A 23656-nucleotide genomic window follows, 5' to 3' on the forward strand; every position below is an offset into this window, starting at 1 on the left:
CCTCCAGGTCACTTCCCCTGATAGAGAGGTCAGGTGGCTTGGAGGAACAGTCTACCCCTCGGCCTCCTGGATTCTTCTCAAACTCTTGGCAAATGCAGGGAGAAGGCTTACAAGCAAGGGCTGGAGGACCCAGCTGAGTGGCACTAGGGATGGCCAGGCCCAGCGGACAGGTGGGGGGGCTCCATGGGGAGTGAATTTCCATCACAGAAAAAAAGTGACTTGCAGGGTGACCTATACTTATTCTCTCTCCCTCCTCCCTTTCTCCTTGTCCTCCCAACCTTGGACCCAAGAAGACTCTTCTGGAGGTGAGGCCTGGCCCAAGGCCCCAAACAGAGGGAAAGGGGCATGTGGTGGGGTCAGAGGTTGGCAAAAGAAGCTTGCACCCTACTTTGAGGAGGACTGTGTTTGCCTCTTTGTACTAGGGTTTCGGTTTGCCAGCTGGTGTTGTCAAGGTACTGAGCTCTCGGAGGCCGGTGTCTGTTTTGTTCATCAGCTCCAGCAGCGTGTGACACAAAGCAAGTGCTCGCTAAAGATTTGTTCCATGATTACTTTGTAAATGGTGAGTAGGCATCCGTGTGCTGGAACACCACTCTTCCATCTCTAGGAGGCCTGAAGGCCAAGGCTGCTCAGCGGTAGAGAAGTCAAGTCTATGTGTATTGTAAAGCAAGGGCATGGGTTTGCCTGGTGTGGGCCTGGTGTCCATTGTGAATTAGGGACTTAATTCCAAATGGGGCATTTGCAATGCAGACCTTTGGTTCTTTTGTTAAAGAAGTCTGACCTTTCTGCAGACTCCTGCCCAGGTGTTTTCTGTTTCCTCGTCTTCTTCCAAAGGTGATCCTTTCATTCATGCATTCAACTAGTATTGTTTGAGTACCATGTTCCAGACTCTGTTCTAGACACTGGGGATACAGAAGAACAAGAGACACCCGTGGGTGCTGGGGCACATTGGCTGCTGACAGGCCGATGTGTTCACACTCAAGTGCTCTGTATGTTTATAAAGGTTTTCTGGAAACAAAGCCTTCAACTAGAAGAGAGTGCAGACAGTGCAACAGGCCCTAAGTGAGACAGGATGGCATTTTCTCCACGCAGATGCAGGGATGGAAGGGATGGAAAGGATGAAAACCATAACAGTTATGTTAATAACAATTTGGAGAGTTTAATGGTTCAGGAGACAAATGCAAGTAAGGTCATGTATTTGGTAGTCCTCCCCTGAGGGAGGGGGAAGAACAAGGGGTTAGAAGCAGTTGTAGGTGCTGCCTTTATGGTCTCTCCTCTCCCAGGGGATGGTCGGAGTTAGGTGGCCACTCCACCAGCTCTTCTGTTGAAGGCATTATGTCTACAAAACCCTATGGCTCCTGGCTTCTTAAGAACTCATGGCTTCTGCTACAGTGGCCCAAAGGGAGCCCACGAGGGTCTGGTCTAGCATCTGGGGACAAAAGAAAGGGATAGCTGGAGCTGTGCGTGTCCAGGCCAGATCAGCAGAGTAGGAGATATGGATTCAGAGCAGGGCTGTGACCAGTCCAACAAAGCCATCACCACCTCAACACCTAGCTTCTTGACACGATTCATGTGTGATCACCAGCCTTGTGACTCTCAGGGACGCAGGACAATGCCAGGGCTCTGGGACTGAGCCCAACATCCACCCACCCCCGCCCAAGCTTCTGAACTTGCTGGGGGCCAGCCCCACAGTGGGAGGAGACAGGCCTCATCCTAGGAAGGCCCTGGGGCCTGGGAGCAAGTCCTCGGCCAAGGTGTTGCTCTAGTGAGAGGGATCCGCCCTGGGCCTTGAATTGTTTCCCCCTCTGTTCAGAAGGGTGAACTGGATAGAGGACTTCATGACTCTGAGTAGGAGAAAAGTGAACATTTAATGCCACCATAGTTTGATTCTTTTTAAACACCAGATTCTTTTTTGACAACATTTTTCACCTCATATGCCACAAAAAAGTCAGAGATCGTAGCCAGCAAACAATGTCTTCACACTGGAAATGGCACACAGCTTAATGAAGTCATGTCACCAGGTTTTAAGAACTATAACTTTCTTTTCCAGACTGTTCTCCAGGTAGCCTGCTCACATGTATCATGATCAAGCCAACAGCTAACTTATATCGCTATGTGAAGGCCCATACACAAAACCAGCCTGTTCGCAAATAGGCTGTTGGGACCTACCCAAGTACAGAATAGTTGAATTTCTGACTTCAACAAATGAATTTTATTAAAAGTTTTTAACAGCAAACACTTGTAAGCTAAGAACTTAATTTTTAAAATGGCACCAATCTTTTATCCAAATAGTGAATTTCAAACAATGACATTAAATACCACCATTGAATTTAAAGTAAGATTTTATGAACTTGTTTATGAATTCGCTGTTTCCGACACAATAAATGCACTTGGGCAGGTCTTGTCTCCAATTTTCAAAGTGGCCCATTTCTACAGATTAGCATATTTATATACACATACATACATGACTAGAGCTGAAGGAACCACAAAGATCATTTAGCACACTGTTCTCCTTTTACAGATTAGAAAACTGTGTTCCAGAAAAGTTGGGTAATATATCCAAGGCCATAGGACTATTGTCAAAACTGGAGTTAGAACTCAGGTTTTCTGTTCTATGTTCTTCCACCGTGTCACATACCTTCTGTACACATGCATCCGTATACACCCCTGTGCACACACACATCAGTACATTGGTGTGGTGTGTGTCCACATATCCACACAGACCTGGTGCAACAGCACCTCATGGGAAGAGCCCAAGATGCCGGACTCAGATCCCAGTTCTGCTATAAAACTACTCTGTGAACTTGGGCCAATCATTGGCTATTAACTTCAGTTTCTTCATCTAAAATGATTATCCCCAGCTCCTGAACAGAGCTTTCATTTCTTCAAAGCACTTCCCATCGACTATACCATTTTCTCTTTACACTCTCCCAGAAGGGCAGCTATTATGACCCCCAACCTTCCATCGGGGAGCCCGAGGCCCAGCAAAGTGAAGCGACTTGCCCAAGGTTGCATAGCGAGTGAGGAAAGCAGGCCCGGAGCCTGGTTTCCTTACTCTGAGCTCAAGGCTTTTTCTCCTAGGTTTAGCTGCCTCTCAAATGAGACTACTGACCCCAGCCCCTCCTGGCCTCTCAGGGATCCAGTGAGGGGACAAGATGCTTTAAGTATTATGGGTTGTAAGACTCACTAAAGTGCTTTGGTTTGTCCAGAAAAAACAGGTACTATATATATCCAAGGTAAGGAACTTCAGTTTCCTCTTCCAGACCCCTTCAGTAACAGCAGGGGTGGGAGGTGGGACGTCTTAGGGAAATGTAGGAACCTAATACTGTCTGCAATTTTCGGAAATTTAGTGTTGAACCAGCAGGAGGAGGCTGGATCCTCTTTCACTCAGGCCTGTGGAGGCTGATTTCCAAGACTGTTATCATCAAATTCAAAAGGAAATGATCTTTTCCTTTTCAGCTACTTGCTTTAGAAACAAAGTAGATTTTGAACTAAGCCCTGGACTTTGAGGATTGGATCCTAATCCCTGTTTTCCTGTTTTATTTCTCTTTCCTCCCTGCTGTCTGTGTCTCTGTTAACAGAGCTTGCTAGAGTGAGGAGAAAAAACAGCCATAGGCAGATCAACCAAACTTACACTTTGATGCATAGCACTTGGATAGCATTTCCAACCATGGTGTATAAATAAATTATAAAACACGAGGCGCCACAAAACAACATCCTGAGTTTACAAATAAATTATAACTTTTTCACAAACTGAATATGACAGTGTGGGGTGTTGGTTAGCAGTATGGGGAATGAAACAGTGAGCTTTTTGAGTTTCGAAGGCAATTTCTACATCTACCTAAAATAGATGTGTGAGTGCCAGGATTTCAGCACTCGCCCTACGCACATGGACGTTGGGAACTGCATCTAGAGCATATTGATCATATGCACTAAAGGCTTGATGCCACCTCAAGCACTTCAAGTATGTCCGATATTATGGCATCATCTCTGGTTCCGAGCAGGGCCACCCCAATGCAGGATGCATTGTTTAGGGATGGATAAGCAGCTTCTAAAACCTTGCAAAAACTTTTTTCTGAGAAGATGAGCTTCTCCTGGATTGGAATTATGCTGTTATCTGGAAATGACGAGCAGCTTGGAATAGATATGTATTTTGTCGGGAAGATTGCTAAGGGACACAATTTGTGAGTTTTTACCCACAAATGTTGACAGATCTTTGCTGGAGGAGGAGACAGAGAGATTATAATCCAAAGGAACACTATATTCTATTACCTGTCCACCCACTACTGCCCCCCCCCCAAATTTTAGACCATTTGCTGGCATTTGTCAATGAAACTGAGTGTTGGTTTTGCTTCACTGGGCATAGAGAAAAGTGGGCTGCACGGGCCTTTCTTGGGCAGTCAAGTTTCAGTGTGGCAGTGTTGAAGAGCGTGCCCTGTGGGGGAAGATGGGCCGTACTGCCTGGGTGGCGGCAGGCAGGCCCCAGGGCCAGCGCCAATGGGTGATTTATTCAGCATCAGTTTGTCAAGAACAGGGTTTTCAACGTGTTTCTTACTTGCATGGTTTCAGGGTTTAAACTACACTGCCTTTAAAAGTGAGGAAATCTTTAAATATGTGCTCAAGGAGTGGGGCTAATCTTCCAGCAGGAAAAGAACACTGAATAAATTCATGAATTCTTCTGGTTTCAATTTTGAAATTAACTCATCTTTAGTAATTTCTGTTACAGCCCAAACCCTTCTTGGAATAGGGATTTAGAAACATTCACCACATCATTATTTATGGTGGGAGCCTTGATTACAGATCAGCAGTGGCCAATGACACAGGCAACTGTGCGTAGAGCCAGGGTAATAAACGCTTGGGCCCTTGCAAGCCCTGCCTCTATCCCAAGAAACCCAGATCAGACAGCTGCTTTTGAATAGTAACACCTAAAAGGCTGATGGATTAACCAAAATTCATGATCAGCATCAGAATCTGAAGCCCAAAAAAGGGCTCTTGCTCAACATGAACAGAAATCCGAGAACCGGCACAAGACATATATGTGTGTGTGACAGACTTTTTGAACCACTGCCCTGGATGGGTTCTGTGGCTATGATGTAGTCACCACTACCTTCCAGGAACACAGACTCCAAGCTTAAGACTAATTTATGACAAATGGCGAGATTCCTGCCTGCCGAATTCCCCACTCTGGGCTGCATGGCATTTTATCCCAGCTCTCTCCTCTCCCCAGCATGGGGTCCCTTGTATGAGCCCCACCTGAGTCAACACAGGACCAACCTCTGCATTTACATCTCAAGCTCCCTAACTTCAGAATAGCAACTGCAGATAAAATAACAGACAGGATGTTTCGATTTCAGATCTGGAAGAGATGAAAGTTAGTGACAGCTTCCCCATGATGTAGAGGGGAATTCAAAGACAAGAATATCAAAAGTTGCAGCTCTCAGGTGGGGCTTGAGAGCCCAGGATAAAGCAAACTCTCACTCTGTGGCAACATGAAACACCATCATGAAATGCAATATGGATTGACTCCCCGGAAACAGCATCACTATTCTACTTTTGGGCTCTGCGTTTTGCTTCCACCTCACACTAAACTATTTGGAGAGGGGAACAGATTTCAGACAAAGAATTAAAGCTTCCATGTCTAAATGTTAATTTCAAATAAATATTTTTCTGGTCCTTTCATTTGTGGATAATAAAATGGAACAATGGGTTCTTTGACATTCCCTTTGCCTTCCTAGGTTATCTGTCACCAAAACCACAAGGAGACCTGGACCTACCTCACACCTGGCCATTGAATGAGGTGTTCTTTAGTTATTAGAACTGCTACAGAACAGCTGACCAGCTGTACATCAACTTATAGGTAGAACCAGGCATAAGCACATTATAGCATAAAACTCATGATTTCTTCACATGGTTTACAAATACTTGGTGTGTTAAGATGTTTGTAGCTTACTTACGTTAGAAAAGAAAGGAAAAGTAAGGAAAAAAGCCAATGGACAACCTCCATGCCAAGTTGTTCCCCTACACCGTGGCCAAAAGCATCCTGTGAGAAGCTCCATGGTGTGGCATCTTGCGAGGCCAATCTGACTTGGTAAGAGAGCTCCTGGTCTCATTCAGCCCTTTGGCTATCTCATAAAGTTGCTACAAACATATAAAGCAGGTTTAGGCAGGAGGCAAGCAGAAGGCCACTCCCTAGGAAAGTTTCCACTGATCAAGATTTTAATTTCTGTAGATGTTTCCACTTAGTGTCACTCCAGGAAAGGCACGAAGGCCCCAGTTCTGGCCTGCTAAGGAAGTCAGCACAGTGAGGTAACCTGTGGGAAAGACATGGCCAGGGCAACAGCTAAGGACACTTATTACTAATCAAATGCGTTTGTTTCCAGCAAAGACTAGGATACTCACCTGTGACAATCCCTCAGTGAAAGGCTTTTCATGAAGTGGTGTATATCAAACCAGCAACCAAAGAGGTGCCGAATGGAAAACCCAAACAAACTCAACAGATTGGCATCCTTTGGGGTCCAGAAGCTTCCATTATGCTGCTGTTGAACAAGGCCATTAACACAAGTGCTGAGACCAGAGGTGCACCCAGAGCCATGGGGCTGCCCTGCAGAATGAGGTTAGGGTGCGGGACCCCTGCCTTCCAAGGGGACAGACACACTTGTTAAACTAGAGGGGGAAATGATCCGCTCTGGAGTAACTTTTCACCGTATTGTAGCCCGTTTCAGCTGTCAGATGGGAGTGCAGCTTCTATCTATGTGCACCTCTGCATAGGAGCGTGCTCTAACCAAACACAGAGCCAGACTTGTCATCCGCAGAGCTGGCTTCCAGTCTAGGGGGGCTGACTTCCCAAACAAAGCTAATGGGGCCATCTGTGCCCTGTTCTGACCAGTAAAGGACTGGTACTATGAAGCTCACAGACTATGGTTCCCACTTACTGAGTTCAGCTGAGCTATGCTGGGCTACACGTGTCCTGAAGAGCATTGTCAAAGAAATGCAAAGGTTCCTTCTCCTTGGGGAGCAGTTGGGGCTGAGGAGTTGGTTAGCCAGGACTGCCTCGCCTGGAAATAGGCTCATGGAGATATGCTGCCTTTGAGGGCAAAAAGAACAGGGAAAACCCTGGGCACCTCTATCAGTGGGCAGGCTGCAGGGGCCTGGGAGAGGGCCCTGACCTGGAAGGTAGGCGAACGCCCTGCTGTTCCACAGCTGTTATTAGACCATCCCTTGACCACTCTGTGCCTGGGTTTCCATCACTAAAATCGGTATAATAGTCCCTAGGGGAATTGTGGCAGGGATGAACATCTCAATTTGAGAATGAGGTCCAAAGTCAAGCCCTGTACATTCATATGCATGAAACTCTGAGCCCTGCCTCGCTACAGGTGTGTGATGTATGACAGGAAAACTTTCTCTGCCTTCAGGTGTCAAGGTTGAGTGGCCAAGCCTAGTTGTTTCTTGGGATGGAGGCTTTGGTTCACACGAGGACTGGGACTTCTTGCATTTTAAGCGGCACCCTGGGCAACAGAAAAGTTGTGCAAGCTCACATCCATCCTTGTTCTGGACCAATACTGTTGGGGTCTCTGAGCATCTACAAGCCCAAGAAGGTCTCCAAACTGGGAAAAATCCTCTGCTCTAACAAATTTGCAAAACTAGGGAGCAAAAAGATATGGCTCTGCTGAATCGGTTCAAGGTCTCAATCCAGAGTCTTTGGAATAAAAATGAATATGAAAAATGTTATGAGGGCCATGAAAACCCTGGATTCGTGCGTAAAGGAACTAGTATATGTGTTCAGGATGTGTGAGGGGAAACTATTCGGAACAAACATCCCACCCAGAGGGTAAGCAGGGCCCAGGTCACAGAGGCTCCTTTTCCCCTAGAGACGCAGCCCTTTCTCCTCTCTTTTCTCTCAAGCTCACGTGCACCTGCTCCATGATCGACCTCCGAGTCTGCCCGCTGACCCTGCCACTCGTAGGAGCTGGCATTGAGCATCACCCGCTGTTCCAACCTTCTTTGGAAACACACTGGCTTGTGCCCGGAAGTCTCTATCTTCTGTTTGAGTGGCCTTCCCAGCAGAACCATAGCAGACAATTAACATTTATTCATATGCCATACCGATTAGGAAATAGCTCTACAAACACAACTTACTTAGAAACAGCAAGTCAGAAATAGGGTAAAACACCAAGAGAAAACGAGCTGTAAATACATCGCAAAAACGTGTTTGATTTTCTTTTTTGTTCGTTTTGTTGTTTTCATCTTGACTAGCACCATCTGTACACAAGAAAGTATGAACATAAATGTTTGGATGATAACAAAGATTTGCAAGGCACTTCATCAGTCATTCAGAGTAACTTGTTTCGTTTTCGCTTCCCACAGCAATCCCACGTCCACCCTCGCCTTTTCTCACAAACCAGGAGAGGAGTGAGGTCTCTTTTGCCAGCAGTTCTTATGTACAAACAAGTTCTTTAAAGTTCCTCAAAGTGCTTTTTCAGTCTCACGGGGGCTTCCACGTCCATTGGGTTTCCCATCATTTTCTCCTCTCCTGCGTGTTTGGTGTTTGCACCTTTCCTACAGAAAACAAAAGAAAAATCACCTTCCGCTCCACACTCACTCCAGACTTGCCACCGACCTTCGTCCTCCTTCCGTGGTCACTGAGCGCGGCCAGCACCGAGGGCCCGCCGAGCGCTGCTGCCTGCGGATCGGGACCGAGGGCCGGCGGGGCGGCGGCTCCCGTCAGCGGCGCCGGGAGGTGATGTCGAAGCAGGTGATCATCATGAGGTGCGCCTTGCAGAAGTTGACGCGGCTCTCCAGGCGCTCCGTCACGCACTCCAGCGCTTCCAGGTACTCCAGGGAATCCAGCTCCAGAACCTGCTCCAAGTCAACTGCAAAGAAGGAGAAGCCCGATGGAGACGCGCGGCCAGCGGGGAAGGGTGATCGGACGGCTCAGCCGTGCCGGCCCACGGCTGCTGCACCTGCACCTGCCTGCACCTGCGCCTGTACCTACACCTGCGCCTGTGCCGGAAGGTCTTAGGCAGCGCTGCCACACCCTCCTGCCCAACCCTCTGCCGCTCTCAGGTAGAGAACAGAACACTTTACTACTTGTAGTTATATTGGGGCCCTTTGTTCCAATGATAACGTTAGACCCCTGACATTTTATTGCCACTCTACTGAGGGACAAAGTGACATCAAGCTCTCCCCACCTCCACCATCTCCATGACAGGATTTGGGACTCTACCAGCACCATTTTCTTTATTAACTAGAAAATAAAAAAAGCTTCAAGCTGAGGTGTGGAGAAGCCCTTCCTTTTTGGGGTCTCACCTGAATGATGTTTATACCTCTGCCTGCTGATATAAGTGTGTTGCTCTCTGGTTAGTCCCTCACACAGCTGTGTGCAGCTGCCTCTCTAAGCAGTGACCCTGCCTCTTGGCACTTCCTGTACAGTTTCATATACTCACTGGCCCTTTGGGAACTAGGGTGATGGTGGAATCTATGTTAATAATTATGATTCTTAGACTCATAGACATAAAGAACAGACTTGTGGTTGCCAAGGGGGTGGGGGGGGGTAGGTAGGGGTGGACTGGGAGTTTGGGATTAGCAGATGCAAACTAGTAAACATAGGATGAATAAACAAGGTCCTACTGTATAGCACAGAGAACTACATTCAGTATCCTGTGATAAACCATAATGGAAAAAGTATAAAAAAGAATATAGATGTATGTGTGTGTGTCACTGAATCACCTTGCTGTACAGCAGAAATGAACACATTGTAAATCGACTATACTTTAATGAAAAATAATAATAATTATGATTCTGTGCTCAGAAGCTGAGATTTAGGACCCAGATGCTGTCCCTAATGTTCAGGACTGCACAGAGTTAAAAGTCTGTTTCCTTCAGCTCCTCAAGGGCAATTAACTGAGGCCACCCTCTCCTGGCCCCCGGCCACTACTTGGTCCAGTGGTGACTGGGCAGGGGGGTAGGCTGCTACAGAGTGCCCAGCATGGAGAGGACAGGCATGGGCAGCAGCCAGGGCAGTGGGGGTGGCCCTGGAATCCAAGGCACTTGACTCCCAGGTCGGCCATGCCTAATCTTTGGTGGCAAAGGGTCCTTAAAAGTAACAGGAGAGTCATAATCCCTAGTCTGCCTACTTTCCTAACTAGAGTTGCCATGAAGAGTAGAACCAAAAAGAGATGATGAATGTGAATGTGGTCTGAGAACTGTAACAAGCTACAGGAACATCAAGGGCTGAAATCAAGGCTGACTTCTTTTATAGGAGACTTAACTGGGCTCAGAGAAGTGAGGCGTCCTGCTCAGGGTTACGCAGTTAATAAGGACCGGGGCTGGGAATGAGGCTGAGGCTCCTGAATACCAGGCTAATATTTAAAAACCAAAGAAAACCCCTCACCATACCATAACCACATCAGCTATATTATTGGATCACCTTGGAAATTTAAAAAAATGGATTCCAGAACATTTATTTCTAGCCAACACCCAGCCTATTACCCACACCCAGGGAATAGTCAGAATACAGTCTCACTGATTTTTGGGGGGTCATTTTTGGTTTCAATTCATCTTGAAGAAACAGTCTGTGTTTCTCCTTTCACGTGGCTTTCTATGCATTACCTTTCTCAGCATCAAAAAAATCCCTGATTCCTGACATGAACAAAGGCAAGAAGGAAGGGATCGTTTCCTGGAAGCATCTACATATGTACCGACGTTTAAGCTGCTCTCATCCTGGGAAAAATGTGACTTTGTAAGATGAAGACAATTATCAAGGCTGCCTTAGGCATCAATAGCTCTCAAAAAATGTCAATGAAAACAGCAGAAAGGAAGAGGAACTGCTGAATGGGCACCCCTGGGATCTTGAAGTGCCTGAGGATTCATGCAAGAAGGAAAAGGGTGTGCACAGGTGGGAGAAACATAGCATTAGGCTCCATGTTTATGCCGCGGCTAGACTTCAGTTAATGTCCTTGTTCGTGTCTTGTCTGCCCTATCACAGCCTTAGATGGAAATACCCTGGAGAGCAGGAGTTCATATCTCTGGTCCAGATTTCTAACAAGGGACCTACCTTGCTGCATCATGCAAGCAGGTGCTGAGGAAATGTCTCCTGTTGAGGATAGCTATTTTGTTAACTCGGGGATAATACAAACACTAATTACTACCAGACATTGCTCCATTATCATGGGCAGGCAGTGTAACCAGCACTGGACTGATAGTAACTCGTTCACTCTCACAACAGCCTTATGAGGTAGGCACCACTGTGTGCCTACCATGTGACAGTTAAGGAAATCAAGGCTCAGAGAGGTTAAGTGTCTTACCCAAGGTCTCACAGCCAGCATCCAAAGTGGGTCTGCATGACTGTGGCTGTCACCACAAATGGTACAACTCAACAAGGTAAGATGCATCACAGACTGATCCCAGTGCCCTGTCCTCCTTTAGGTTCTTTTGATTCTCATATGCACTCATGAGGTACTCAGGGGGGATGTTATTACCTCAGTGCTATGGAAAGGAAGATGCCTGAAGACATACTGTGAAAGTGGCTGGGCACAGCCAGAAGACCAGCAAATTCTGTCCTTTCTTCTTTGCCCAGGATCATTTCACCCAGTATTTCTTAAACCTAAGCCCCAGACTCTGCCTGTCACGCTCCCAGCACTGGCCTGGGAATGCTCAGGAGAGGGTGATGTGACCTTCAGGGGACAGTCATGAAGAGAGGGAGGCACAGGGAGGCTGAGGGACTGGAGGGAAGAGCTGGTGAGTGCCGGACAGGAAAGGAGGGAAAGGAACTTTAGTGGAAGTAATGTATTTTATTTCAGAGACTAAGTCGTCTAGCATTGGGCCCCCATATCAATGAAACAGTTGGGACCAGATTTGAGCTTTATTTTGTGGTAAATGGAATGGTTCGAAACAACTAAATAAGAAACAATTGAATCCATCTTTCAAAAGGAGCAGAATTGTTCTGAATTGTTATTAGATGGTTACTGTCATCCTGGGCTTTCTATTAAATGGAAATAACACTGTGAATGTTATTCTTTTCACTCAAAAATGTTTTTCTTGCTTTCTGGGTTCTTTTTGAGGCTTTTCTAGGATTGCACATTCTACCCTATTAAGCACTCTATAAATTCTTGTCTATTTCAGGCTAGATATGCAATGTGATTTTGTGGCCGGCGAGCAGATTGGTAATACAGCCTTCATTTCTGGGTGAGTGTCCACCACGCGTAGGGGGGAAAAAAAATCTCATTTTCAGGTGCTTTGGACTGAGACACATAAGAAATAATCGTGCAGGAGCAATACGCACCGCCCTGCTGCTGCCCACACCCCTCCCACCTGCCCCCCGCAGAGCGGGATTGCGCTTAGGGAGGCCGTCTCCAGCCAAGGGGCAAGGAAGCCCCTCGGGTTCAGACAGCGTCTGTGTCCCTCTCAGCCTGGCCTGTTTAACTGGTGAACCCAGGAGTCGCAGTGATGGGCCTTACATTCGCTGAGCCACTTGTTGGGATCCAGCATCAGATACTGTTTCGTCGTCTCCAGCTCCTTCATTAGCCACTCGTACTTGGCTCGGACCTCGGCAATTCTCTGCTGGCGATGCTCCAGGATTTTCAGCTTTGCATTGAAGCACACGACCTCCTAGTACACAGATGGGAAGGAGATGGGGGTGGAGGGGGGAGGAGAAAGGACCTTCAGCTCAAATCCAGCCCAGGCAACCTCTTCTGGAAAGGAACACTTGCGCTTATGGTCAGTGCAAAAGGAGCAGGTCACTGGGAAGTTTGGGAGGGAGCTCGGGGCTCAGCTCAGACAGCCCACTCACGGGGTAGGGCTATCACTGGCATATCTCAAAGTTAGAAGGCCGCTGGCGCTCCAAGCTGGAGCCAGGAGAGCCTTCAGAGGTCTCCGGGCGGAGAAACAGGCCGCTCTCCCGAGCTGGGTGCACGGGCCCGTCTCCCGCCGGAAGCCGCTGGGAGTCTCGGTGGCCTGCGCCCTCCTCTCGGGCGCGGCCTCGGGCGTCAGCCTGGGGACCTCCTGGGGGACCGCCACCGCGTGGGGAGGGGGAGGCGCACCTTGCTGCTGCCCCCTCGTCGCCGCTGCAGCCGCTCCACGTCGTCGATTTCATAGACTTTAATCTCGAAAGGTTCCCCGAGGCCCCTCTGGGTGCTGCGCAAGGGGCCGTCCACCCAACGGACCCCTGCGCTGTTGGCCGGTTTCCTCACAGGGGAGGGGGTGTCAAGGGACAGCGCCGGGATGAGCCTCCGTCTCTGGGAACCTAGGCAGGGGATTAAGCCTAAAGTTAATCGTTTTGAATTTCTCTTTTTTTTTTTTAACATCTTTAATGGAGTATAATTGCTTTACAATGGTGTATTAGTTTCTGCTTTATAACAAAGTGAATCAGTTATACATATACATATGTCCCCATATCTCTTCCCTCTTGCGTCTCTCTCCCTCCCACCCTCCGTATCCCACCCCTCCAGGCGGTCACAAAGCAGCGAGCTGATCTCCCTGTGCTATTCAGCTGCTTCCCACTAGCTATCTATTTTACGTTTGGTAGTGTATATACGTCCATGCCACTCCCTCACGTCATCCCGGCTTACCCTTCCCCCTCCCCGAATCCTCAAGTCCATTCTCTAGTAGGTCTGTGTCTTTATTCCCGTCTTGCCCCTAGGTTCTTCATGACCTTTTTTTTTTTATTTTCTTAGATTCCATATATGTGTGTTAGCATACGGTATTTGTTTTTCTCTTTCTGACTTACTTCACTCTGAATGACAGACTCTAGGTCCATCCACCTCACTACAAATAACTCAATTTCATTCCTTTTTATGGCTGAGTAATATTCCATTGTATATATGTGCCACATCTTCTTTATCCATTCATCTGTCAATGGACACTTAGGTTGCTTCCATGTCCTGGCTATTGTAAATAGAGCTGCAGTGAACATTGTGGTACATGAGTCTTTTTGAATTATGGTTTCCTCAGGGTATATGCCCAGTAGTGGGATTGCTGGGTCGTATGGTAGTTCTATTTTTAGTTTTTTAAGGAACCTCCATACTGTTCTCCATAGTGACTGTATCAATTTACATTCCCACCAGCAGTGCAAGAGGGTTCCCTTTTCTGAATTTCTATCTTTTAAATGTAGTTTTGATGCAAGGGCTGGCGGCGTGACAGGGCTGTCAGAGCCTGTGGCAGAGCTGTGTTTGAACCTTTCCAACCTCCCACCTCCCGCCTCAGCATCCACTTCCTTACCTGGCACTTGCTTTACCTCCACAAGCTCAGATGTCTCCCCTTACCTGTCGAGCCACCTGTGGTCTCCTCCCTGAAACACACAGGCTGGAGGACACGAGAACTGAGAGTCACCCTGGCCACACCCTCAGCGTGGACAAGGGTTACCGTGAAATTAGAGACGTTCCATTAGCGAGAAAAGATCCTAGTGTTTGGTATTGTGGTAGGAGGAGTTTGTTTGCTTCTAACAACAACACTGGAATAAGCACTGATTATGCCAGGCCCTACTTATCGTGCCTTACACACTGTGACGGAGACTACGAGCTGCCCCCCAGTACCTGCCCCCCTCTTCTTACTCTGCAGAAGACCCTGAGTTGGAGCAGGGCACACGGCCACCCAGGTGTAGCCTGTGTGGTACATGTGACTTAAGCTCCACCAGTGCAACAGAAGCAGAATTGCCCTGTGTAACAGCTAGAAAGTGTCCTGAAAGGGTGAGGTCTGCTCTCCTCGTCCTCTCGCCTTTGTCCTGGATGGAATATGGGCCTGATGGCCGGTCTATGACATGAAGATCGTAAACAACAGAAAAACGAGAGAAGGAACCTAGATTCCTGACACTCTGGAGACCTTCACAGTGGTACATGTGTTACAACTGAACCTACATTGACACGTCATTATCCATACGGATACCCAGGGTCCACAGTTTACACTGGGGTTCGCTCTTGGTGTTTACATCCTGTGGTTTGGACAAATGTGCAGTGATATGTATCCACCATGATATGATCACACAGAGTATTTTCCCCGCTCTTAAAACCCCCTACACAGACTTTTACATGAGAAATTAATCTCTATATTGTTATTAGGGTTTTCTGTCACAGACAAGCCTAGTATCTAATTTAATTCTCACAGAAGCAGAAACTAAGGTACAAAAGACTTCAGTAACTTGCCCAAAGTCTCAGTGTTCCCTTGTTTAAAAAATCCACTGCCGGGCTTCCATGGTGGCGCAGTGGTTGAGAATCTGCCTGTCGATGCAGGGGACATGGGTCTGTGCCCCGGTCTGGGAAGATCCCACATGCCGTGGAGCAGCTGGGCCCGTGAGCCATGGCCGCTGAGCCTGCGCGTCCGGAGCCTGTGCTCCACAACGGGAGAGGCCACAACAGTGAGGGGCCTGCGTACCACCCCCCCCAAGAAAAAAGCCATTGCCCACATTCTCTAGCAAAATAAAAATATCAGATAATAAACGATTTCCCTAAAGGATGGGTTATAATTAAACATCACAGAACTTGGCACATAGTAGGTGCTCACTGAACATGAATATCCTTTTGATTGTTTTTCTTCATAATCTATTTGAGGAGATGAAAAATACACAGAAATCATAGAGACTGTATGGTTAGGCCATTTAAGATGGCTGTTCTCTTGTTCTCTATAAATCCCCTGCTTGACTCTGTAAGTCCCTGCTTCACTCACATGACTACCCAATCCTCTTAATTACAGGGCTTAATCAGTCCCTGATAACCAATGAGCCCACCTGACATCAATTCCCCCTATAAATGGTAGCTTCCTTCTCCCTCGAGTAGTGAAGAGTATTGCCATATCTTGTCTGCCATACATGGTGGGGTGTCGCTCCAGGGACCTGTGCGTCAGATCCCTCTGACCAGTAAACCATTGATGTCTCTGTTGCTGTCTCTGGGCTCTTCCTTTGGTCTCGAGGCTGGGTAACTGCAAGGCTTGTGGGCCTGCAGGGTGCATCCCGAGAACTGGCGAGCCTAGCTGGGAGACCGAGGAAACTCCTGTGAGTGCTGAGATGTTGGGAAAAAAGGACGGGAATGGAAAGTTGCAGGGGTAATCCCGAGGAGGCTGTCCATTAACATGGTAGGGCCCAAAGGTTGCAGGGATAATCCTGCAGTGGGGCCCTGTGGCACCTGTCTACTGTGAGAGATGTCTTTCTGTCCCATTATATTAATGCTATCTTCTTAACCTCCGGGTCTCTTTCCAGTTTAAAAGTAGCAGCCCCATGCTCGTGGCTCATCTGACTGCCCAAGGATGGCTGGTGAATACAGACAAAATGCAAGGACCCAGATTACCTATCAAGGGTGTTATCTGGTCGGGTATGACAAGCAAACCCCCGACCTACCATGCCTAAATGATTACAGGCCCAGGCTTTAGGGATATTAACTCAGGAACTGGCTTGTGAATTGGATGTGGCCAGTTACCCAGAAGGGTTTAGTTGGGGCCCATGGCAATGGCAAACTAATAAGAGCGCCCTTGGGCCTCTGGTCCCAGCTCTGGCAGGAGGCAGAGCAATGATACAGTGTGGTGGCAGCAACAGCTATCTGCCGTCTACAGTGCATTACAACAGGTGGAAGACGTTACAAAAGGCCTACCCGAGTCACCCAGCAATGCAAACAACCACTATCTGGCATCTAGGACAGCTGAGCATGACATATGGGATCCCCCATGGACACTGACAGTGACCAAGGACCATGCAGTTCAGGAATGAGCCGATAAACATGATATACACTGGCATTTCCACCTGCCTTATGACCCCACTGCTGCCAGGCTAATGGAAAGGATGACTGGGCTACTTAAACAACAGTTGAGATGGGAACTCACTCTCTCAACATGTGGGCCAGGAGACTAACTCAAGCTCTAGGAGCTATAACTGAACATCCCAGGAGCAATCGTCCCAGTGCCGACGCCATGTTAACCCAGAGGAAACTAGTAAACACAACCTGATTTCAACAGTTGCCCACCGAAGGACCGTTGCCAACTACCGGTCAGGACGACAACTCGCTTTGGCCCTGGCCACAGGATCTACCCCCAGGGGAACACGTTATAAAATGGTCCTGAGACTGGCAGGTAAGCCCCTTGTGGTTTGGGTTTGCTGCCTCGTGGGGGATCGGATTAGAAAGGGACCTACAGGTTTTACCTGTCTTCTACCTGCACTCCCCCCGCAGACTACTAAGGGAATTAATCCAGGGCCCCTACTGGAGAAAGGCACCGTCCTATCCAATCGCCTCTCCAGTATTCAGCACCAGCTGTAGGGACTGGGGGTGGACAGGCAATATGGTACTGCAGGCCAGGATGCAAACCACAGGCAGGGGTGGTGATACCTCAGGATACTGACACTGCTTGTTATTTGCTTAATGATCACGACCTTCCCTGTAATCTGTCTGTTAAACATCTTACATTTCATCCCTAGTCTGAGCGGAGGTAATCTGTCTGTGGACTGGGTGACAACGGTGGCCTCACTACAAAATGAGTTTGATTGCTGGGTCTATGGCGAGATGCCACTGTCGTCCTCCTGTGAACTTCCATGAAAAATTGGCCGGATAAGCACCTGGCTCCAAAGATTGCCCACCTCTTGGGCTCTTGATAATCTTTAGCTGCTGGTGTCTGTACTGCATTTGTGGTATTTGGTTGCAGTGCACCTCTACGCACCTGATGCCAGGGATATCGCAGAAGAGGGGTGGACCAAGTTCGTAAGGGTGGTGCAGCGTATGTACGGGTAGACTGCATGGTGAAGCCATTTAAGACAGCTGTTCTCTTGCTCTCTGTACATCCGCTGCTTGCCTAGGCCCTGACTATTCAATCCTCTTTATCAGAGGGCTTACTCAGTCCTGATGAGCCCACCTGACGTCAATTCCCTCTATAAATGGTAGCCGCCTCCTCCCCTGAGTAGTGGAGACTGCTTCCATGTCCTGCCTGCCGAACAAGGTGGGGTGTGGCTCTAGGACCCTTGGTGTAAGATCCCCTGTCCAAACACCACTGACGTCTCTGTCGCTGTCTCTGGGCTCTTCCTTCGGTCTCGAGGCTGGACAACTACAAGGCTTGCGGGCCTGCGGGGTGCAGCCCGACAGAAAACATGAGATTTGTGCCCTTAGAGGCAGGTCTCTAGAGGATTATAAAAGCAATCACCATAGGACTGGCGGGGCTGGGGGCACCACTGCACCAAGCACCACTTTTGCTGGTGGCTGGTGGCATGAGTGAGTGAAGCCAGGCCCTGGCTTCTGAGGACGGGGCCTAATCTTTTCACCCACATCTGAAGTGGATCTAGCCTCGTGCTTTGGGCAACTACCATGTTTGTTCCCCTGGTTCTGGCCCCTCTCCCGCTGGGAGGCTGTGGGCCTGGCCCCCTGGGAGGGAAGCTTGGGCCTGTAGGTGGTGTTGCTTCCTCAAACAGCTGCATCTCCTGAGGCACACCCACCTGGCAGCTCCTCCCTCTAGTAAGGGGCATCTAGGAGGCTTGCTTTCTCCTGGAAGGAGGATGGTTGGGAAACGTGACACCATCACAACCGGTTTATCTTGACGCTCAAGGGAGCCCCATCTCATTTAATTCAGGATTGATATGTGGTCCCTCCTAAGTCCGAGGAAAGAAGGTGGAGTCTGCCTGAAGCCGTGGCTACCTGCCCTTAGAGTCTGGGCTGATTCTGCTTTTAAATAGAGTGGACTCCATCCAGTCAGACTTCAGTGAGAGTGAGGGAGAGCAAGAGAGCTTACACGTCATGTTGCAGCAGCAGTCAGATGGGGCTGCTGCACAACACGTAGGGAGGCCGAGGAACGCCGAGAATGCAAAGGATGCACAGTCTGGTGGTTTTTCTGGAGGACCTGGGAGATGGGCTGCATCGCTAGTGGGCTACTGTTGGGGGAAGCATGGGTCTTTACAGCACCATGCCCATGGCGCTCAGGGAACCCCGGAGGAGTTAGTGCCCTCTCTGCACCACTCTCCCTCCATCCTCCTCCCCCCAATTCCAGTGGGTTCTGCCTGTTGAGTGCCGGGCCACCATGGCCTGCGTGGCCTGATGACCCTTCCAGAAAGAAAGTGTACTTTTCTCCAACTTTGAGAGATCCACTGACTGCTAAAGAAAGCTTAAAGTACCACAAGCTCAGAGAGAAAAAGAGCCAGAACTCTTCAGTATATCATCAGGGGGCCAAGGCACAGGACAACCTTCTCACCACCCCAGGGAGCTAGGAATGTGGAAAGCCACCACCTGCAGCTCCAGGCGGTGGTGGTGATTGGGTAGCATGTGACTGTTCAGAGTGCGGGTTGGTGGGCTTTCCTTCAGGAAATGACGAGGGACTGACTCTAAGTACATATTGATAGTTAATTTTCTCTACAAAGCATACTTTGTCCTACAGGCTCCTTGATTTCATATCAAATCTCACTTTTTTGGGCCCAGATCTTTATCTCGTGCATGCCTGCATGCACGAGCACATGTGCGTGTGCGCACACACTCACACACACTGACTTAGAAAAATAGGAAGTGTCAACCACTGAAGCAAAGTAAATATCTGTCTCCTTGACAATGGAAATAAGCCAGCTGATAGTTTTGGGTTTTTTAAGTTGGCCTGATCAAGCTAGCTGACTCTGAGCAAGCGGCTCTACCTTTGTGGGCTCAGCTCCAGCCCCCATCAGATGGGGCTGCTGCAGAACATGTAGGGAGGCCGAGGAACGCTGAGCATCAGTGGGAGGATGTCCAGCTCTCGGAGGCAGGGAGAGTCTGAGCATCTTTCAGGTGGAGACCGGGCCTGGCCACCAGGCAGTTCGAGTTCCTCAGGCTGCAAACACTTGTGATGGGGCTCCCAGTAAGCCCTCTTCCCTCAGTTGGATAATGTGTACTCAGCCCCTAGGAAGGGTGACTGGTCCTCCTCCTCAGCTCCCCTGACCCCGAGGACAGGTCAGGGAGAAACAACCCCTCTAAAAGCGAGGTCAGTCATGTATGGGCATCTCAGTGGTTTAATCCACTGGGTGCACGTGTTCAGACATTTCTGGGATGACTCTTCTAAGGATCTGTTTACGTGAGAAATAGGGGAGGAACTGAGGAGGGTCATGGAATTGGTGGTGTATCAGTTACCTATCACCGTGTAACAAATTAGCCTAAACCCAGCAGCTACATTCCTGTGAGGCAGGGAGCTGGGAGCGGCTTATTTAACTGGGCGGTTCTGGCTCAGGGTCTCTCGTGAGCTGCAGTCAAGCTGTCAGATGGCACTGCCATCATCTGAAGGCTTGACTAGGGCTGCAGCATCCACTTCTAAGCTCACTCATGTGGCTGTTGGCCAGAGTTTCAGTTCATTGCCCGGTGGGCCTCTCCACAGGGCTACTTACGGCATAGCAGCTGGTTTACCCAGAGTGGGAAGAGAGCAGCTACCGTGTCTTTCACAGCCTAATCTTGAAAGTGACATACCATCGTTCACTTCTATTGAAGTGATTCACCGCCTTATTCTATTGCACACAGAGACCAACCCTAGTATAGTATGGGAGGGGACGAAGCAACGGTGAATGCCAGGAGGCAGGGACCGTTGGGGGCTACCTAGGAGTCTGGTTGCCACAGATGGGATGTGATCAGATGGGAAAATATGAGGAATAAGGGTCACTGTCTCCTTCCAAACCACTCCAGGACGACCTATGAGATCACCCCAATCGGGGAAAGAGAAGTAAAGAAGCCTGAATGGAGAATGACATTTCACTGGGCTATCGGAGCTTAATAGAAATACCCTGAAGCCAATCTAATCCCCATCACCTTCTTTCCATGCTTTTTTGCCATCTTCTCAACTTTCTCACCACGTCAATCAATCCCTGCCAGGCTGGGAAGTGAGTGCCCAGCGTCAGGTGAGTTGCAGTCTGGGGGTTTCTCCCACACGTAGTGAACGGCTATCTTGCATTTTCTGAGCGTTCTGAATTTGGTCGCTGGGAAATCAATTCCATGAATGAACTGATATCGTCCAGGTCTTGCACCCACCACTGAGGAGCGTCCCCTCTGCTCTCGTCTCCTCCAGAGGTAAACTGGGAGCCTTACTTGGGGTGTGATGGGGAAAGCTGAGGGCAGGGGCAGGGGAATGTGGTCACACCAGGGGAAATGGAGTTTAATGCTGTGAAGGAAGTTTCAGAGGGAGAGGTGGCGCCCTCACACTGCGGGAAAGGGCACAGGAAACAACGGTGCCCAAACGCCATGTCATCACTAGGAGAGAACTGACCACAGGGCCTTTGCCTGGGTCCCCACAGAAATATGATTTCTTGGATTTTCAGCATGCTCCTCCCTCTCCACCTCTCAAGCAGATGCTTCCAGCTTTCTGCTGAACCTAGTCCCTGTCAATGACCACTTCCTTCCAGGTTGCTGGAAGGTCAGGGACGTGTCCGCTGTAAGGAAGCTGCGGGGAAGCGCCTTAGTCGGGCAACAGTGGTGCGGGTCCCCATCAGATGCAGCTGTCTAGTTTGGGATCACATGTCCTGATGCCAGTGGGTCAGGATTCCTTTTTCTTCTCTATCACTCCCTGCTCATCAGCCCGGCACTCAGTCTGGACACGGAGACGTCAAGTGTGCAAAAAAAGAACAAAGCACTTAAGCTGATCCACTTCCTTAGGTTGCTGGAAGGTCAGGGACGTGTCCGCTGTAAGGAAGCTGCGGGGAAGCGCCTTAGTCGGGCAACAGTGGTGCGGGTCCCCATCAGATGCAGCTGTCTAGTTTGGGATCACATGTCCTGATGCCAGTGGGTCAGGATTCCTTTTTCTTCTCTATCACTCCCTGCTCATCAGCCCGGCACTCAGTCTGGACACGGAGACGTCAAGTGTGCAAAAAAAGAACAAAGCACTTAAGCTGATAAATGCCAATAGCTTTGCTGCATGAAATGGCCCCAATTTGACCTGAGCCCACCCTCTCCCCTTCCCATCCAGGCTTGGCTGCCACCTGCGTGCAGCAGGAGGGGCCCCCGGCCTGTCACGCCCCACTCTATCCTCCGCAGCACTGATGGCCCCAGTGAGGAGTCTGATGTTGGGCCTTCCATTTTCATCATCACTGAGTGCAGATAAAAGTGTCCACATTCGACATATATACACCACTATGTATAAAATGGTAACTAATGAGAACCTACCGTATAGCACAGGGAACTCTACTCAAAGCTCTGTGATGACCTAAATGGGCAGGAAATCTAAAAAAGAGGGGATATATGATACCTATAGCTGATTCACTTTACTGTGCAGCAGAAGCTAACACAACATTGTAAAGCAACTCTACTCCAAAAACATTCTTTTTAAAAGTGTCCACACTGAGTCTGAAGATGCTGCTTCTTAGGTCGAATGTCAGGAAACATGGGCATTCCGAGCGCCGAGGACTCACAACACTCCTCAGGGAACAAGCTGATGTCCATCCCCACCGCCCGCCCCCGAGAACCCGCCGTCACCAGCTTTCCCTCCGTCACCCTCCGTCTTCATTCTGACTCAGGGTACAGGCACTAGAAAGACACTGAGTCAAAAATCAGAAAGCACGAATGCCAGGAGGAGCCACAGGCATCCGCGACAAGGAGGGGGGAGGGGAAAGATCAGCGTGTGTAGATTTACTGGCCGGCAAGGGTCAGCTCCGTGGCCTCCCAGATGAATGAGGATGGGGCTGCACTGGCTGCTGGAAGCTTGAATTGAAGAGTGAACCCTTCCCAGGCTGGACAGGAGATGGCGAGGGGCACGGCTGCAGAGCCCAGGCCCCTCACATGCTTGCTCTAGGCCTCTCAGCCCCGTACCTGCCTCCACCCACTCTCCACTCTAAGGGGCTTCCTTGGTGTCTTAGCAAGCCAATTACTTTTCTAGTAGTTCCCAACTTATAGTCAAAAAGGCTATCTCATTTGGAACACTTTCTCATCTGTTTCTAGGTAGAGTCTCTTAGAAACACTCTAGAAATCTTACAGCTGCCAAGAAGCTGCTTGCCTTATCCCCATTTTCATTAAGCCAGGGACCACTGTGTTTCCTGAATTCATTAAAACAAAATAAGATTGCACCTGAGAACCGAACAAGCCGAGGGGTACAGACAGAGTGAACCATGGTGCTCTACGCCCTTTGGAGCAGTAACTAGTCACAGGTTTTGGTGCAGTGGATCTGCTAACTGGACCCGGCAACCCATCCGTCAGTAACGTTTACTCGGCACCCAGAGAAGGGAAGGCACAGTGTTTGGTGCTTAGAGTGGGAAAGAAAATAGAGGATAGGCTTAATGTTTAAAACACGGGTCACCAGCAGGGCGAGATACGGGAAGTACATAGAAAAGAACTCAGCTAACTTGTAGGACCACACGGTCAGCCAACCAACCAACCAATGCATCAATCAATGGTGTCCAACTGATACATGGTAACCTGTACCAGCCCTGCACTGCGGACCCAACAGGCTGAGTCAAGTGCCGAACAGGGCTCTCAGGAGCTCATGTCCAGCAGGCAGGTCAAGCCCTGGGTGCATCTCAGAACTGACACACTCCCTGGCTGGTTTCTATCCTGGGCTTTCTGGATGCTGTGTCACACCACACCCGGGCCTGCTACAGTGGCAATGAACTTCGCTCAGATCAAGGTGCTGATCTAATTTTCATATTTCCCCAGCCAGCCTGAGAGAGAAGGAAAACAAAAAAAGAGAGAAGCCAAGGGGGTAACACACCAGGTTTGGGGTGAAGTGTCAGGAACATGAGGAAGAAGAGAGTGTCTGGGAGAACCCACATGATACA

The 23656-nt window shown here is 49.0% G+C and overlaps 1 protein-coding gene across 1 annotated transcript in view; it reads right to left on the reverse strand.

Annotated features, from left to right (window-relative positions):
* Window positions 1–8215: 8215 nt before the first annotated feature.
* The window catches only part of KIF26B (kinesin family member 26B), a 521123-nt gene continuing 505682 nt past the window's right edge, over window positions 8216–23656 (reverse strand). The window contains exons 13-15 of the mRNA XM_007458080.1: window positions 13035–13237; window positions 12453–12603; window positions 8216–8867 (exon numbers count right to left, since the gene is read on the reverse strand). Coding sequence (XP_007458142.1) covers window positions 8719–8867; window positions 12453–12603; window positions 13035–13237 — 503 coding nt within the window. The 3' untranslated portion in view covers window positions 8216–8718. The remainder of the gene's footprint in view (window positions 8868–12452; window positions 12604–13034; window positions 13238–23656) is intronic.

The sequence above is a fragment of the Lipotes vexillifer genome, unplaced genomic scaffold (assembly GCF_000442215.2).
Source record: "Lipotes vexillifer unplaced genomic scaffold, Lipotes_vexillifer_v1.1 scaffold1315, whole genome shotgun sequence".
In the NCBI taxonomy this organism is placed as follows: Eukaryota; Metazoa; Chordata; class Mammalia; order Artiodactyla; family Lipotidae; genus Lipotes; species Lipotes vexillifer.